At 66.0% G+C, this 15,716-nt stretch overlaps 1 protein-coding gene across 5 annotated transcripts in view; it reads right to left on the bottom strand.

The window, feature by feature from the left end:
- Positions 1–15,716, bottom strand: part of ARID3A (AT-rich interaction domain 3A) — a 32,042-nt gene extending 16,326 nt beyond the window's left edge. Inside the window, exons 1-3 of one of the 5 annotated variants that reach the window (XM_043586009.1) lie at positions 15,531–15,716; positions 11,287–11,933; positions 10,098–10,449 (exon numbers count right to left, since the gene is read on the bottom strand). In XM_043586009.1, the coding sequence (XP_043441944.1) occupies positions 10,098–10,449; positions 11,287–11,684 (750 nt within the window). In that variant the 5' untranslated portion in view covers positions 11,685–11,933; positions 15,531–15,716. Of the gene's footprint in view, positions 1–10,097; positions 10,450–11,286; positions 11,934–12,059; positions 12,547–12,584; positions 12,956–15,230; positions 15,317–15,372; positions 15,460–15,530 lie in introns of those variants that run through there. The other 4 variants (XM_043586010.1, XM_043586008.1, XM_043586011.1 and 1 more) reach the window with 4 other exon arrangements.

Genomic DNA, 15,716 nt, shown 5'->3' with positions numbered 1-15,716 from the left:
GCACCTGGGGAAACTGAGGTGGGCAGAGGGCAGGTCTCCTGGCAGCGTCTGTGGACCGCCAACAGCTCGCCTCGTCCAAGGTGGCACGGCCCCAACGTGGCAAAGCTCGGGCCCCACCCCTCGCGACAGTGACCCCAGAGCAACGTGGTGAACGAAGAAAGGATGGAGCTCAGCGGGCACCTGGCAGGGAGGTGGGTCGCGGTGGAAGAACCCAGAGTGGGGAACCCTCCCTGTCTGTGCTCCGAGCCCCAGTCTACCCATCGCAGGGGGCAGGGATGACGTGACCAGGAAGCCGGTGCCCCGTCCCTGCGCTGTAAGCACGCAGGCCAGCGGACGGCCCGGCCGGGCTCCCGGGGAGTTTTGCACCTGAGGGAAAATTCTGCCGTGGAAACTCCCACGACACCTCTCAGAAGAGGTGGACGCCGAGCGGGAGCTGTATCAGCCCACAGGCGTCGGCCGAGACAACCCGTTTTGCAGCCACGTTGAGCACCTTCTGTATGTCAAGGCTGCTGCTGGATGCTGCCCCAGAGAACCGCAGGCCAGTGGGGGACACGGCAGGATCCGAGGCAGGCGCAGTGGCCCCGGGGGCGGGGGTCACTGGCTGCCGCACGCAGCAGGGCCTTAGGCGACGTCTGGGCGACCTCGCGCCCTTCCCGTGAGCCGCCCTCCTGGTGCACCTGACCCCTGGGGCACCCGCCTGGGCGACCAGGCCGCCTTTCATTTCCCGTCAGCGCCGGCTCAGCCTCCTCCACACAGATGTGGTGAGCCCACGGGGCTCGCAGGAGATTGAGGAAGTGATTCTGGGCAGGGCACAAACATCTGTCCGCTCGGCCTCGCACCCCCGGCCGGCCATGTGCCCCTCTCTGAAAAGACGGCACCCCACCCATGACAGATATTAATAAAAAGCTCCAGAAACGAGTCATAAGGCTTAACGTGGAGCTGAAGCTTAGGGGCACTTCTTTCTGGATTTCCAGATTGTGCGGGCCGGGCATGTGCCCCGACACCACACTGCTGTCCTCTCCCGGTCGGCCTTCTGCACGGCCGGGGCCACCCCGGGGCCTCAGTGAAGTGGGCAGGGGCGCCTGCGGCATCGAGGTGGGGACCAGGGGGGCCGGGACGCAGCTGGGGGTGGGGGTCGGGGGAGGAACCCCCTCGATGGCCAGACAAGCCGATCGCCCGCCAGCACCATGCCAAAGCTGGGGAGACTGAGGCCCACGGGGGCATACCCGCAGGTCCAGCCCTGAGAACGCACCCTCGATGGAGGGCGGCTGAGGAACAATTCAGCGGCAATTCCTCGCCCCACGCAGCATGCAAATGGAAGGCAAATCCGCCGGCCTCCAGTCCCTGTGGGGGCCCCTCACCCACCGGCCGAGGGGAGCCCACCTCGGACCAGGAAGCAGGGGGGCTGAGAGAAACCTGCAGGGCAGCACGGAACCCAGGACCCGGCCCTCGGGCGCCCCAGGCCGTGTGGAGCCTCGCAGGGCTGGGGAGAGACCCTGCCCTAAAGCACCTGGCACTCCGGGCAAACGCTTCAGGTCAGAAAGCCAAGAATCCTGAATCTTCTCCCCTCAACCCCAAGCAGTTAGATATCCAATGTCGCACTCGGCCTTGGGGCATTTCGCTCAGGGGTCACCAAACAGCCTCGCAGCTCCCACCTGGCTCCGGGCTCCGAGCGGCCAGGGGTCCAATGCTGTGGCCAGGGCCCGGCACCCGGGAACTAAAAGTCCCATCATGGGGTTTTCTCTGAAAGGGAATTTCCTGGTGGCTGGGAAGGCTCAGAAAGATGTCCCTGCCCTGGCTGTGCTGTCCCCGTCCTGCCATCGCCGGCCAGCCTGCGCCCAGTGCAGAGAGCCAGGGGGCTGCCCCCCGCCTCCCTCCCTCTGCCCAGGAGTCGAGAGGAAGGGGCCCCGGGGGCCCCGCTGGGCACACCCACAGGAGCCTCTGCCAGAACCCGAATGGAAGACACAAGGAAGGATTGGGTCTGCCCCGGGGAGGCCAGCGGCTGAGCGGGACCACCAGAGCTTACCTCCTGGGCATCCCACCTCCGCGTGGGCCACCGTCCTAGGGACAAGAGGAGCCGGACACGGACACGGAGGGGCAGCCCCAGGCAGCACGCGGCTGGCGCCCGCCCCGCCCCACCACTCCTCTGCCAGGACACCCGAGTGCTAATTAACTACAGCAACAACCAGCACTCACTCTAACGCTGCCCGGTTCACAGACAGGGAAACTGAGGCTCGCAGGGGGGGCACAGACAGCAATGGGCCGGTGGCGGGGGCCAGAGAGAGATAAGAGACCTCAAGCCCCGCTGTCCTTCCCAGAATCCGGCACCCAGTCAGCGAGCGCGTAGACTGTCCCCAGGCCACCATGGGCAGGGGCCACCTGGGAAAGTGGCAGCTGAGGAGAAAGCATGGTTGGGGGGGTGGGGGGGAGTCTGGGCCGGGGGAGGCAGAGCAACCAGGGACCCGGCTCCAGGCCCAGCTCCCCCAGCAGGAAGCCAGGTGACCCTGGCAGGCCACACTGGTTCCAGCCAGCCCGAATCCTGGGGAAACATCTGTGCATCTGGCCACAAAGTGGGGGCGATGAAAAACACTAGGAAAGTTAGCAGCCCCCACCTGGCCTGCCACGGGGAGCCCCTGAGGCCGGGGGGGCTGGGCAGGTGCCACCGGGATGGGGGGGACCCTCAGAGACCCCTCACGAAGCAGACAGGGACACAGCTGGACCAGGAACTAGGGCCCAAGGCCACCCCCCACCACGCCAGCCTGGGCAGATGTGAGACCCACCCCCAGGGGCCACCGCACCTGGAGAGGAACCCCAAGACCCACCACCCTGCCCAGACACACCCACAGCCCCCGTACACGGCCAAGGGCGCACACAGACCCACGGCCTTCCCCATGGGTTGGCAGGCCACGCCACCCCAACGTGGTCCCTGGCACAGGCACAGACACTCCCTTCCAGCCAGACACACAAACAAGACACGCCCTCACTCTCTCGAAGATAATGGCCCCAGACAGCCCGCCCTTGCCACGGTGCCAGCCCAGCCCACTGGGCCCCACACCCCCACGCCGCGGGACGGCCTCCTCTGCCTGCTTTGTCCACGGATGCGTCCCCAGGGCCCAGGACGCAGGCTGGTTCACAGCAGACACCCCACGCTCTCGTGGAAGGACCAGGCTCAGGCAGGCACACTCGCGGGGGCACAGCCTGGCACTTCCTGCCTGAACCCCGGCCGCGACCCCGCCCCCAACCAATCCCCACGGAGGGTCCACAGAAGGCCAGGCCTCCCGCGGCTGCCTGAGGTCCGCCTGCAAGGCTCTCTTCTTACAGGGACACGGGTCATCGGACTCAGGGCCCACCCCACTCCAGCACAGGCTCATCTCAACTAACGACACCCGAGGAGACCGTTCCCAAACCCACGTCCTGGCGTCCCGGCAGACGTGGAGTCCGGGGGACTGACTACCATCAGCGCACAGCGCGTTTCTTCCTGGAATGTTTCTGTTTGTCCCCTTTCCTTGTCAGGGAGGACCAGAGTGTGGCCCTGAGGTGCCGGGCCTGGTCTGGAGGGGGTGGTGGGTGGTGCTGGCTCTGTGCCCCCCCCCACACATACCCCACAAGACCCCTGCCAGCGGGGCAAGGCCGCGTCCCGTGCTGGGGCCTTCAATAGGCAGACTGGTTACCGTTTAACCCCGTGACCCCCCCAATTGTCCTCAGCCGCGTGCAGCCTGGCCAGCGGAGAAGGGGCGGTCCGTGCCCCGCCCTCTGCGCGTGCCCACCCACCAGCCTGCACCCCCAGCCGCTCCCCTGACCCAGCAGGGCGACAGCGTCTGTAAATGGGGTCACAGGGCGGCTGCAAACAGCCAGGGAGACGCCCCTCCACGTCCCCAGGGGCGATGCCGGCCCCGGGATCTGGAAACTTAGGGACAGGGGGTTTACGACGCAGACAGGGAAACTAAGGCATGGAGAGGGCAGAGCCCCACCCAGCAGCCCCCCCCCCCCCCACGACACATCTGGGTCAGGGAGAGCTTGTCCCTGCCCAAGATCCCACAGAGCTGAAGAAGGAATTGAACTTGGCAGCCCCCCCCCCATCCCCGCAACCTGCCCCCAGGCCCTGTTCACACCTCAGGGCTCCCTGGGGAGCATCAGCAGGGGGCAGGCAGGTTCGGAGGTTGAGCTGACCCCAGGGCCAGTTGAAGCGGTGACTGACCTGGACAATGTGACTTTCTGGATAATGGTTAATGGGTCGCACCTCGACCTCACGCTTCAGGGCCAAGGTGAGCTCGTCGCGGGGGGGGGGGGGGGGGGGGGGAGGGAGGGGCGTGGACACACCAGGCTCACAGGCACGCGGGCCTCCAGCTCCCTGTATTTGCACACAGCCACGGGGGACGGTCAGCCCATCACACAGGGACCCAGGGGACATGCAATGCACTGGGCTCCCCACACTCTGAAACACACGGGCCCGGCCTTCCACAAGCACGTCCAGACCGCAGGACACACACCAACACGTCCACGAAGGGGAGGGACCCGTCACGCAGTGCCCGTGCATGTGTGCACAATCACAGCAGGCGAGGGGACGCACAAACACACCTCCGAGGCGACAGATACGCATAAAAGACGCTGCAGGGGAGTTCACATGGCTCCAGGACGTTCAGATGAACACCCAGGAAAGCCTCAGCATCAGCACACGCGTGGGTTACAAACACCCGGAGGGCCCCAGGATGCCCCCAGACCCCCCGCTCCGGTGAACACAGATGCCAGCAAACACAGGGCCTTTGGAGACTGCCCCCCCGTCCCCCAGGTCCCGGGGACCCCGCACCTGCCCCCCCACACACCCCCACGTCTGAGGGCTGCACCCTGTGTGGCTCACCCGTGCCCATCCCCTAGCCGGACACAGAACGTGGACACTGCCCGCTGGGCACCACTCCCTGCAGTGGCTGCGTGTGTTATTAGAAAGCGTGGGGCGGGCCGGGAGCTTGGCAGCGGCCACTAGGGTGGGGAACGGGTGGTGGGCGTGGGGCCAGGCCCCGGCGGCCGTGACCCCACGGCGGTGACTGGGTGGCTGGTGGCGGCGCAGGGGCCAGATAAGGTTCTTCCGCTGAGTCAGTGCGGTTCCCAGGGCTGGCACGGGCAGGGGCACAGTGCCAGGGGCTGGCGGGCGGGCACCCTCCCCATGCCCGCCACGGCCCGCTGGCTCCGTGCCAGCAGCCACAGCGGCTTTGATGAGGCAGGCGCTGCCCCAGGCGGGGTGGGCCAAGTTCCCAGGGGCTTCTCAACACCCTCCCCGCCCCCAAGCACACGGCCCCGGGCTCCTGGCGTCACAGGAAGAGGCTGGGCATCAGAGACGGGCCCCAGGACACACAGGGCCTGGCCTGCTGCCCACTCTGTTCCAAGCACGGCAGACGGATGTCGCCAGGTTCAGGACCTACTGTCTGACCTCTAAACCTTTGCCCAGACTGTGCCCTCTGTTCAGGACACCCTCTTCCACCAGAAACATTTTCATCCTGCGCCCCTGGCCCAGCAGACTGAGCCTCTTCCAGTCCTGTCCGGACCACAGGCCCAGAGGGGTCCACCCATCTCGCTCACTTGCCCCACTCCAGACCCTGCCAAGGCTCCCCTAGAGCCCGCCTTTCGTCTGCCCTAATGTCTGCTCACCCCCACCCTCCTACTGGATGTTCCAGCCACACGGTTCCCAGACGCACACTCTACCCTTCTCTCTCCATCTAGCAAACTCTTACGTATCCCGCAAAGCCCCAGCCCCAGAGCGTCTGGGCAACCTTCTCCTCAACCTTCCCCCTGGCCCAGCCCCAATCCCTAAGGGCTCCCTGCAGCCTTGGGGGCTCCCAGGCAAGACAAAGAAAATCTGTCAGCTCCTCCCCAAATCCCCACCCCCACCCTATGTTGCCCAGGGCCAAAGATGTTCATGGCAGCATCATTTACAGCAGGCAAACAGGGAAACAGACACTGTTGTCGTCAGCCCCACGAGGAAACCACAGTAGCTAAGGAGAAGCCAGCGACGGGGAGCGCTCGGATCCACGGAGACACTGAGTGAGGACAGGAGCAGCGGCCAGCCTGGCAGCCCGAGACATGGCACTTTGACACCTTACAGGACACGTTTCTGGACATGACTGGCCAAAGGAAGGCCAGCAAATTCCCTTTCTCCTTCCACGAGAATGGTACCCAGTGTTAGTTGTGGAATCGAAAATGGAGTTAAAAAAGCAGCCGTGTATCTTCTGTAACCAGGAAAAAACAAAAACCAAAAAAAAAAAACCTAAGCGAGACGAAAGGGCCAGAAAAAAAATGAAATGTGACCCCAGCCTCACTGTGCGTTGGGCCGGGCCTGCTGTAGGGAAGCAGGACACCCACAGGCATAAAATGGATCCCAGGAGGCCTGGGCAGGGTCCCCAGAGAGGACACAGAGGCCCCTGGGGCCTGGAGCCTGAGGCAGCAGGTGGCCCTTCCCACCTAAGTGCCCGTGTGTGTCCAGGCCCCAGGTCCTGACACCTGATGTGAAGCCCTGGACCCGTCGCCTCCACTGCAGACAAAGGGGACAGAGGCCCAGGGGTCCCCAGAGCCCCAAAGCCGAGGTAGGGCTCGCCCCCCGCCCGTGTGTCCACTTCTCCAGCGCACCCTGGAGTCGGGTCCCAGCGCAGACACCTCATCCGTGTCACTGGGCGGTCGACCCAGCCACCCCACGCCAATCTCCGTCAGAAAAACAGGTCCAGCACTCAAGTGCCCTCCCCGGCAGGATCCACTGTGTGTGCAGGGGACCCCGGCGAGAGGCCCATCAGCTTCCCGCACGGTTAGGTGACGTGCCAGCCGGAGCTGTCACCCTACGTGTACAGGGTAGGCAGCGGAAGGACATCACCTCGAAAAGAGGGGGGAGGACACCCCTACGTTTAACACCAACCCAAACCACAGTGAGACCTCACCCCACCTTGACTTGGGCGCCAAAGCCGTAATCGCTGGTGATCACAAGTGCTGGGGAGGACGTGGGGAGGCCAGAGCCTCGTGCGGCCATGGGGAGGGAAACGGTGGTGCCGCCGCGGGGGAAGCGGTCAACGGGTCCTCGAAAGGTCAGAGTTACCGCCTGACCCAGCGATCCCACTCCTGGGGTTGTGCCCACGAGGGCTGAAAACACACATCCACACAAAACGCGCACACGTGCTCACGGCAGCACGACTCACCAAAGCCCAAGGTGTGAGCAACGCCATCCACAGGTGAGGGCAGACACACGGTGCACCCACTGCGCACGCGCACACCCACAGACGCCCGCGTCCACCGTGCACGCGCACATCTGCAGACGAACGCATCCACGGCGCACGCCACTCCGGTGTGTCCACTGTGCACGCGCACGTCCACAGGGGACCATGTCTACCGCGCACGCGCACATCCACAGTTGCACGTGCCCGCCGTGCGCGTACACGCCCCTCAGGTGCATCCACCACGCACGCGCACGTCTCTGGGCCGCAGCAGAAGTGAGGCGCGCACACCCGCCGCCCCGCGGTCGGACCCTGAACACACGACGCTCAGAGACGGAACCAGACGCGAGAGTCCCCATGGGGTGTGGGCGCGCGTGTGTGAAACGTCCAGAACAGGCTCATCCAGGCACAGGAAGGGGGCTGGTGGGGGAGGGGCTGAGAGAGGGGGTGGGGGCGTAAGAGCTAAAAGATGCATTTACAAAAGTTCATTTTTGAGGTGACCAGAATGTTCTAAAATAGACGGGTGATGGACGCATAACTCCGTGAAGACGCTAGGAGCCACTGAGTCGCACACTTTGGGTGAATCACGTGCTATGAGACTTGATATCAATAAAGCTGTTGAAAACAGTCCCCACGTTTGAGGAGCTGAGACCAGGGATCCCGATCCTTAAGCAGCCAAAGAGCTGAGGTTAAAAGTCTGCTGGAGGGGGGGGCAGGGTTAAAAAAAAAAAAAAGTCTGGTTTAAAATCCTGCAATGCCACTTTCTAGAGCCCAGGCACACTGTGTTGGGGACAGGAAGCCACCAGGATGCCACGTGTGATGCCAGGAGCCTAAGATCCTAGTGGCTGCTGCAGCTGCCCGATCCTGGCCATGGACTCCAGGCGTGTGGGCCCCGTCCGCGCGTGTTCCCAGGGCCCTACAGCGGGGAGCCCCCAGTGATTCAAGGGAAGGTTCCGTGGCCACGAGCCTGCTGCTCCGGGTCCCTCCCCGCCCTGGCCGCCCCGGGACCTGCAGCCACCCGGAACTTCACGGCTGTCGAGGGTTCGTAGGGGAAGTCGGCCCAGGCCCTGCCAAGACTGGGGAGGAAGAGGCAGAGACAGTGCCAAGTGGGCGGCCGGCCGGCCCGGCTGCCACGTGCCAGGAAGGCTGTGGGGCAGGCGCCAGAGTCAACATGGCCCAGGACAGTGCCGACACCGGCGACACAGGTGCTCGGCCAGCTGGACCTGCCGCGGCTGGGCGGGAACGAGTCCCCGTGCTGCAGAGAGGCCCTCCCCTCCCCCCGGCCCGCACCTCCCGCAGCCCCATTGCCCGGGGACCTGATTCCGTCTCCTGCGGGGCCACACGCACGTGGCTTGGGGTTCCCTGACCCCCTCTGGCTTCGGTTTCCCCACCCCGGGGCATCCCTGAAATATCACCATCGTGTTCCAGACAAGTGCGGGTGGCTACCGTGGCCCTTTGTTCCTGACACGCCCGGGGGCTTTGGGGTCTGAGCCTGTGACCTGCCTCCAGTCAGTGTTGAACCCCAGGGGCTGAGGCCACTGAGCAGGGGTGGGAGGTTAGGGGTCCCGTCAAGCTCTGACCTCACAAGGACTGTGTGGCCTTGAGTCTCCCTTCGGGCCTGGCCATGACCCTATAATGCTGGGTGCATCTATCCAGCTCTCCAGCCCCCGAGCCTGGAGCTCTCTGTAAATATTGCGTGAACGAATAAATATAACTTGCCCACGCTGTGCCCATTTGTGTTATTTTGGACCCAGAGGACGTTAAGAGCAACACTGTGGCTCAGTTTTCCCATCTGCAAAATGGGACAGGCAGGAACCCAGCCCGCTGGTGTCTCCTTCTGAAGGGGAGAGACACTGAGGCAGGGAGCAGGCTCGCGTCCACACGCAGGGGTGGAGCCTCCAGCAGGAAGGGGGTGTGGGGGGCACCGTCCCCCCTCTACACCCCTCCCCTCCTCATAGCTCCTGGCCTGTCCCCCTCAGCACGTGTCCGATCTCAGGTCCTCCACTTTACGGGTCCTGTCTCTGCCTGAGGCAGGTCTCGGAGGACTGCAGGATGCACACCGCTCTTCCCCAAGAGAGGCTGGAGCCCATGCCCTCGTCCCCGGAGGCCAGTTCCTGGTCCATTCCTCCAGAGCTCCGCCAAGAGGGGCCCACAGCCAATTCTGGGAGGCCACTCGTAGCCACCTCCCAGCTCTCACACGCTGGCCTGTCCAGGGGAGCCCTTCGAGGCTCAGGCCCTGGGCCGGGGAACGCCGGGTCCCCCGCCGGCCACTCCTGGAGGTCGGGGCAGGGCCCAGCTGGCCACGGGCTGGAATGTGAGCCCGGCCGGACGCCATCTGGTTTCCATCTGCCCAGCCCAGCTCGGCCCAACTTCAAAGGGTCCCCCGCCCGGCCACTTCCTCTGCCCCTGCCGCCCGCAGGGAAGGCACCAGGACGGCCCTGCTTCCTCCCCGCCCCTCTGTAGCCCCAGGGAGCCGCTCTGCAGTCCACAGCGACGTGGCCGCCACCCCCGGCTCAACCAACGGCTGTGGCCTCGACACGCCAGACTCCACGCTGACCGGCAAGGCCTCCGGCCCGTATGCCCCAGCCCCCACCTCTCTGCCCACACGTCCACCCGCTGGGCCTCACCCCGAACGCACAACCCAGGCCGAGCCCGGTCGGGTCGCGTGGCCTCTGCCTGGGCCCCTTTCCTTGCTGTCTCTCTGCGGGTCCTCCTGGTACACACTCCGTGCCCGAGCAGCCCCCCACGCTTCTCTCTCCGGGCTTTGCTCCCTCCCCCACATCCGCGCATTCCACGGCCGGCCGGTCCCACCCACGGGCCCCCGTCTCGGCCGGGCGTTCTGCAGGGCTCCCAGCGTGCAGCTGGGTGCCGCCCGCCCCGAGGCCCCCGTCACGACGCGCGGCCCACCTGCTTGAACTGCTCCTCGTACGTCCAGTCCCCGTGGTCCGGCGGCTGCAGCTGGGGCGCCACGTGGGCGGCCCCTCCAGCGTGGGCCAGGCCGGCCCCTGGGCGCTCCTGGCTGCCCAGCACCCGGGGCCCGCCGTCACCCCGGAAAGCCTGGCACGGCGGGGCCCTGCGGGGGATGAGAGCCGCGGGACCCAGGCCGGAAGAGCCCGGGGGCCCCAGCCCCTCCTCGTCCTCGTCCTCCGCCTCCTCGTCCTCGTCCTCCTCCTCTTCCTCCTCCTCCTCGTCCTCCTCCTCGTCCAGCTCTTCCTCCAGCTCCTCCTCCTCCTCCTCCTCCTCCTCCCACTTTGGCTTCCTGGGGCAGGCAGAGGGCACAGGTCAGGGGAGATGGCGCCAGCTCACTGCAGCCCCAGGGCAGGGTCTGCTCCTCGCCAGAGCCTCGATTTCCCTCTCTCTGCACAGAAGAGCGGCCGCCACCCCATTGCAGGTGCTAGGAGGGGCGTGGGCCATAGTCTACGCTGTCTTGTTTCCCGTCGGCACAGAGCCCCACCTGCTAACCCCTCCTGCACTCGCTGCACAGGCTTCCTTGGCAGGCCTGGAGGATCGCCCAGCCAGTTCCTGCCGCAGGGCCTTTGCTCAGGCTGTTCCTTCTGCCAGGCATGCTGTTCCCAGCCCCAGACACCTCTCCCCACCCCCATCCTTCTTCGTCTTCTCGGCACTGCTTATCACAGCCCACAATCACCCTGTTTCTCTGCTCGTTCAATGTATTCCCAGAAGGGTCCCGCCGGGGCCCTGCCAGCACTCAGCTCGGGGCCTGCGCGCGATCCAGGCGGAACGCACCAGCGGGCCAGCCAGCACCCGTTCTGTGCAGGTTCCCCCCCGGGGCCACTGAACCTGCTGTGGCCTCGCCGGGCACGGGGCTCCTGGCCACACGTGGTCAGCGCCCTTAGATCAAGATGGCATAAAGCTACAAACTCAGGGCCCCCGCAATTTGAACGGTGGCTCCTATCCTGGTTGGTACGTGTCCACCGTCCTCCAGAAGGTTCTAAGGGACAGCACGGATCTCAGCAGTCGCCAGGACAGCGTCTGGTCCTGCCCGCACAGCTGTGTCCCCAGGGCCCAGAGCCGCCTGGTACGCATCGAACGCTCACCCACCGCTTGCTCGCGGCTAGCCCGCAGACCCCCGACTCACAGGTCGCCGTCGGAGCCCGCGTCCTCCAAGTGCTCATCACCTTCGGCACGTCCTGGTGCCTCCCGGCCTCGGCCCGGGGCTGCAGGTGAGCCTGGCGCCCCTTCCCGGGCCGTGTCCTCGTCCTCCAGGCCGGGGGGCCCGTCCTCAGAGCCGCCGGGGCTGGGCGGGTGTCCGAGGCCCGCAGCAGCGGCCCGCATGGCGGCCAGCGCGGCCATCTGGGCCCGCTGCATCCGGGACTTCTCTGGCTCTCTGTCCTCGTCCGGGGCAGCCCTGGCCCGGGCCGGGGGGCCGGCAGGCAGCTCGGGCGGCAGGGGCGGTGGGGGCTGCCGGGCCTCCAGCTCCTGGCGTGCCCGCTGCTGCCGCTGCAGGAGTGTCTCCATCACCGCCTGCAGCTTCATGGCCCTGCGGGCCGGGCCGCCCCGGGCACCAGACGTGGGCGGCAGGGGCGGCCCCTGCGGGGAGGGGGCCTGGCCGCACTGCAGTGTGGGGGCCTCAGGGGAGCCGGGACAGTGCAGGGTGGCGGGGGGCGGGGGCGGGGGCGGGGGCCGCCGTGCTCAGGCTGAGGGCATGCCAGCGGTGCCTCCTTCTCACGCCAGGCACCGGGCAACGGCGGCTGGTGTCTGGCTCATTCACGGGTGTGCAGAGACCTGGGGGCAGCAGGAGAGACCGTCAGACCACACTCCAGGGCTCCTCGGCCCCATCCTCCCGATTGAGGTCAGACCGCAAAGGCCTCTGGGAAAATCTCTCCCAACCATTCCCATCGGGGTGCAGACCTGGAGGCCTCCCTGGAGGTGGTAGAAGGTGCTCTCCCCATCCGCCCCCCCCCCGTCTGCCCTCCGGGAGGCTGGGAAGTGGGGTCACCCTGCACTGAACTCCTGAGGGTCTGAAGGTGGCCCCCACCAGTCTGGGCCACAAAGAAACATGCAGTTCCGGACCCCACCTCCTGGGGAAGACCTTGGATTATTGCTTCATAAACACAGCAGGGGGACGAGGCATTCCCGGCCTCCGATTGGCCACAGCCAGCTACCAGGCACCAGAGTCCAGATGGGTTCCGGGTTCTGGTTCTGAGCTCCAGGTGCTGCTTGGACCCCTGCTGGTGCAGCCCCGTCCAGATGGCTCCCGGCGCCACCCCCCCTCTACTCAGGCCAACCAAGACTGTGGCTGGCCCAGACCGAGGGCTTCCTGTATACCGGTCCTGCGATCACCCTCCTCACTCACGCTCCCATCCCATTCCTCAGCCTTGACCTCTCTAGGCCTCAGTTTCCCCATCTGCAAGATGGTGTCCTGACAGCGCCCACCTCTGTGCTCAAGCAGGGACGAAGCAAGTGTGTGACGGTAAAGGCAGGCACACGGCAGGCACCATGTCGTGTTAGGGAAGGAGGCGCTGGATGGTCCCCATGTTACGGATGAGAAAAACTGAGGCCAGGAGATGCCCTGTTGGAGGACACACAGCACGTTCCCGGCAAGGCTGGGATTTGAACCAGGATCTGAGTGACATCAGAGCCTCCCTCACCACCCCACGTGATCTCTGCAGGGGAGTCCTCCTGCCCTTTGGGACCCCAAATGGGGCCAACGCCCCCAGAAGGCAAGGAGCTGCGCCCCAGCCTGGGGTCTCCTCAAACCACCACCAACCCTAATTGCCAAGGTCTCAGGCAGGGACACCCGGAACCTGGCATTGCTAGGCCTCACCAAACAGAAGGACGCAGGTCCCACCCCAGCTCCCCCCCACCCCAAGCCCAGGCCACACCCCCACCCGCCCAGACCGCCAGTAAAACAAACCGGGCAGAAGCCAACAGGCCCAGTAGTGACAACACAGACGGCACATCATGGGGAAGGGGGACGGGAGATGGGGGGGAGGGGACAGGAGACTGCCCCTAACCCAGCAAATGAACCCCCAAGCCACTCCGGGGGCAGACAGGGACCCACACACAGGAGGGGCCGGAGGGCAGAGGCTCCTGGTCGCTAGCTAGCTCACACCCATTCCCCAGGCTGGCCACCTTCCCAACTCCCATAGTGACCTGCTAATCCGAGCCTGACGCCACTCAGGGGAGTCTCGCAGTATAGACCCCCCCTCAACACACCCAGTCAGGGGAGGGGCCCTGCAGAGCCACAGGGACCCAGTGGCCCTCTGCTTTCTCCCCAGACCCCCTGCTGCTTCCATCTGGATGGGTGAAAGGGCAGTGGGGGGGGGAGGGGGGGCGGTGGGTGACCCCTGTGGGAAATGGGAGAGGGTCATGTCCCCAAAGGACCTTGGTATCCAGTAGGGACGGGGTCTCAGGGCACAAAGACCCTCTCAGAGGCCACAGTGCGAGAGGGTGACCAGTACAGTGTCCTTAGGGGCAGCGAAAGAGCACCCAGCCCCCCACTCTCCACCCCTCCCAGGACTGGTGGTCACCCCCCCACCAGCCCTAAGAAGTGCTGAGGGGACATTTCACGCCCAGTGTCTAGTCTGGTCCACTACCCCTCCCCCACATTTGACAACTTCAAGACAAGCCCCCCCTCCCTACGGAAACGCTCCAGGCAACACCCCCCCTCCTCTTTGGGGGGCAGAAGGAAGAGGCCAGAGGAAGCCACTCCCCCCCCCAGCCTCCCACCCCCGGGCCTGCTGGGTTTAATGACCCTTCCGGGTCGCCCAGTGGGGGAGGGGAGCAGGGCAGGCCTCCACGTTGGGGTTGGTGGAGGGGGCAGGTGGGAACCCCAGAGCTCCCCTGGGCCTTGCCTGGGGCCCCCATGGCCGCCATTAACCCTAAGCTGGCGACGCCCACCCCCTCCAGACCCCTCCCCCAAGAGCCCTTTGTCCTCGGCCCCTACCCCCCACTTTATGACAACCCTAAGGGAGAGGCATTCCCAGGCAAGGACCAGGCAGGGGTGGGGGTGTGCTGGGTGGTCGCTGGAACCTGACTAGGGGGCCAGAGGGATCCTGGGCCACACCCTCCCCCCAATGCCTCCCGGAGAGAGAGGTCACCCGCTTGGGCCGGGGCCTTGCAAAACACGGTTATTTAAAGAGTTGTGCAAGGCTGGGGCCCGCGGGTGGCGAAAGGGGCCCCTCACTCCACGAAAGGAAGAGGGGGTGGGGTGGGGCAGAAAGCTGGGGAGGGGGCTAGGAGAGTCGGGAGTGGGGCGGCCCGGAGGAAGTGAGAAAAGAAAAACCGAAGAAAGAGAAGAAATAAGACGACAAAAACCCCAGTCCGGATTTCAAAGGCTTCTTGGAAAGCGACCGATTTGCATGGGGGGGGGGGGGCAACCCCTCCGGCCCGGGCGACTAAAAACGGAAGATTATTGACAAATCCGCCGCCTGGGGTCGGACGCCGAACGTTGGAGTTGACAAACGCGCGCTCCCCGCGCTTCCTGCGCCCGCTTTTGTGTCTGGGGGGCACTGACCGAGGCGGGGGGGCTTTTCCCGGGGATCCCCGCCAGAGCGCTGGCTGCCCGGCCGAACCCACGCCCGGGCGCGGGCATGGGAGGGGGGGGGTCCTCCTCCAGGGGTCCCTTTCAGCTCCGGAGCCGACACTTTATAAGTAAGCCCTCCAAGCTGGCGAGGGTCGCTAGGGAACTGCCTTCCCCACCCGGCGTTCCCACTCCGCTCGGGGGTCGGGAATAAAGCACCCGATTCCGGGGAGAAAAAAAAAAAAAGAGATAAGAACCCGGAGCGCAGCCCCCCGCGCGCGCCTAGAGACCATTTCCTTCCGCTGGGGGGTGGGGGGCGGCGCTCACTCGGGACCCCCGACGGCCCTAGCGCAATGTGGTAGGGGGTGAGGTCTCCGAGGGGGGTCGCGGAGAAAACCACCCCAACTCGGACCCACCGGAGTCGCCTTCCCGGTCCTGGGCCCCCACCCTTGTGCCTGCCCAACTTTGGAGACCCCCCTCACTGGCTTCCCGGGCGCACTGCGCCCACCCGGGACCGGAACCCGCAACTTAAAAGGCCAGCCTCCCCCCCGCCTCACCGCGCAGGGCCCGCTCGGGGGGCGCATGCCCTGCGCCTGGCGTCCGGCCCTGCCCCGGCCGCGCCTGGCCTCCGGCCCGGGCCGCGAGCTGCGCGCTGCTGGCTCCCGGCCGCCGCCGGGTTTGTGCCGCGCGCCGACTCACCGAGCCGCCCGCCGAGTCCGCGTCTACACCCCCATCCGACCCGATTGGTAAGAGTCTCCCCGCGCGCGGCCTCCCCCGCCCCTCCCCTCCCCCCGCCGGCGCGCTCACCGCCCCGCAGACAAATCACCGGGTGACAAATCGCTCTCAGATGCAAATACCTCGCCGGTGATTCAGCGCTGCGGCCCGGGACGCGGGGAGGGGTCTCGTGAGGCCCCCTCCCCCTTCCCGGACGCCCCCTCGACCCCCGCGCTCGGTCCGAGGACGCACCGCCAGCCCAGGAGTGTTGGGGAGGGGGAGAGAGTGGCCAGAAATTTTCAGGTCACGGCCCCTTTAAATGATAATAA

Source organism: Prionailurus bengalensis, chromosome A2, assembly GCF_016509475.1.
Source record: "Prionailurus bengalensis isolate Pbe53 chromosome A2, Fcat_Pben_1.1_paternal_pri, whole genome shotgun sequence".
Classification (NCBI taxonomy): Eukaryota; Metazoa; Chordata; class Mammalia; order Carnivora; family Felidae; genus Prionailurus; species Prionailurus bengalensis.
This window is presented reverse-complemented; position numbering and strand designations above follow the sequence as displayed.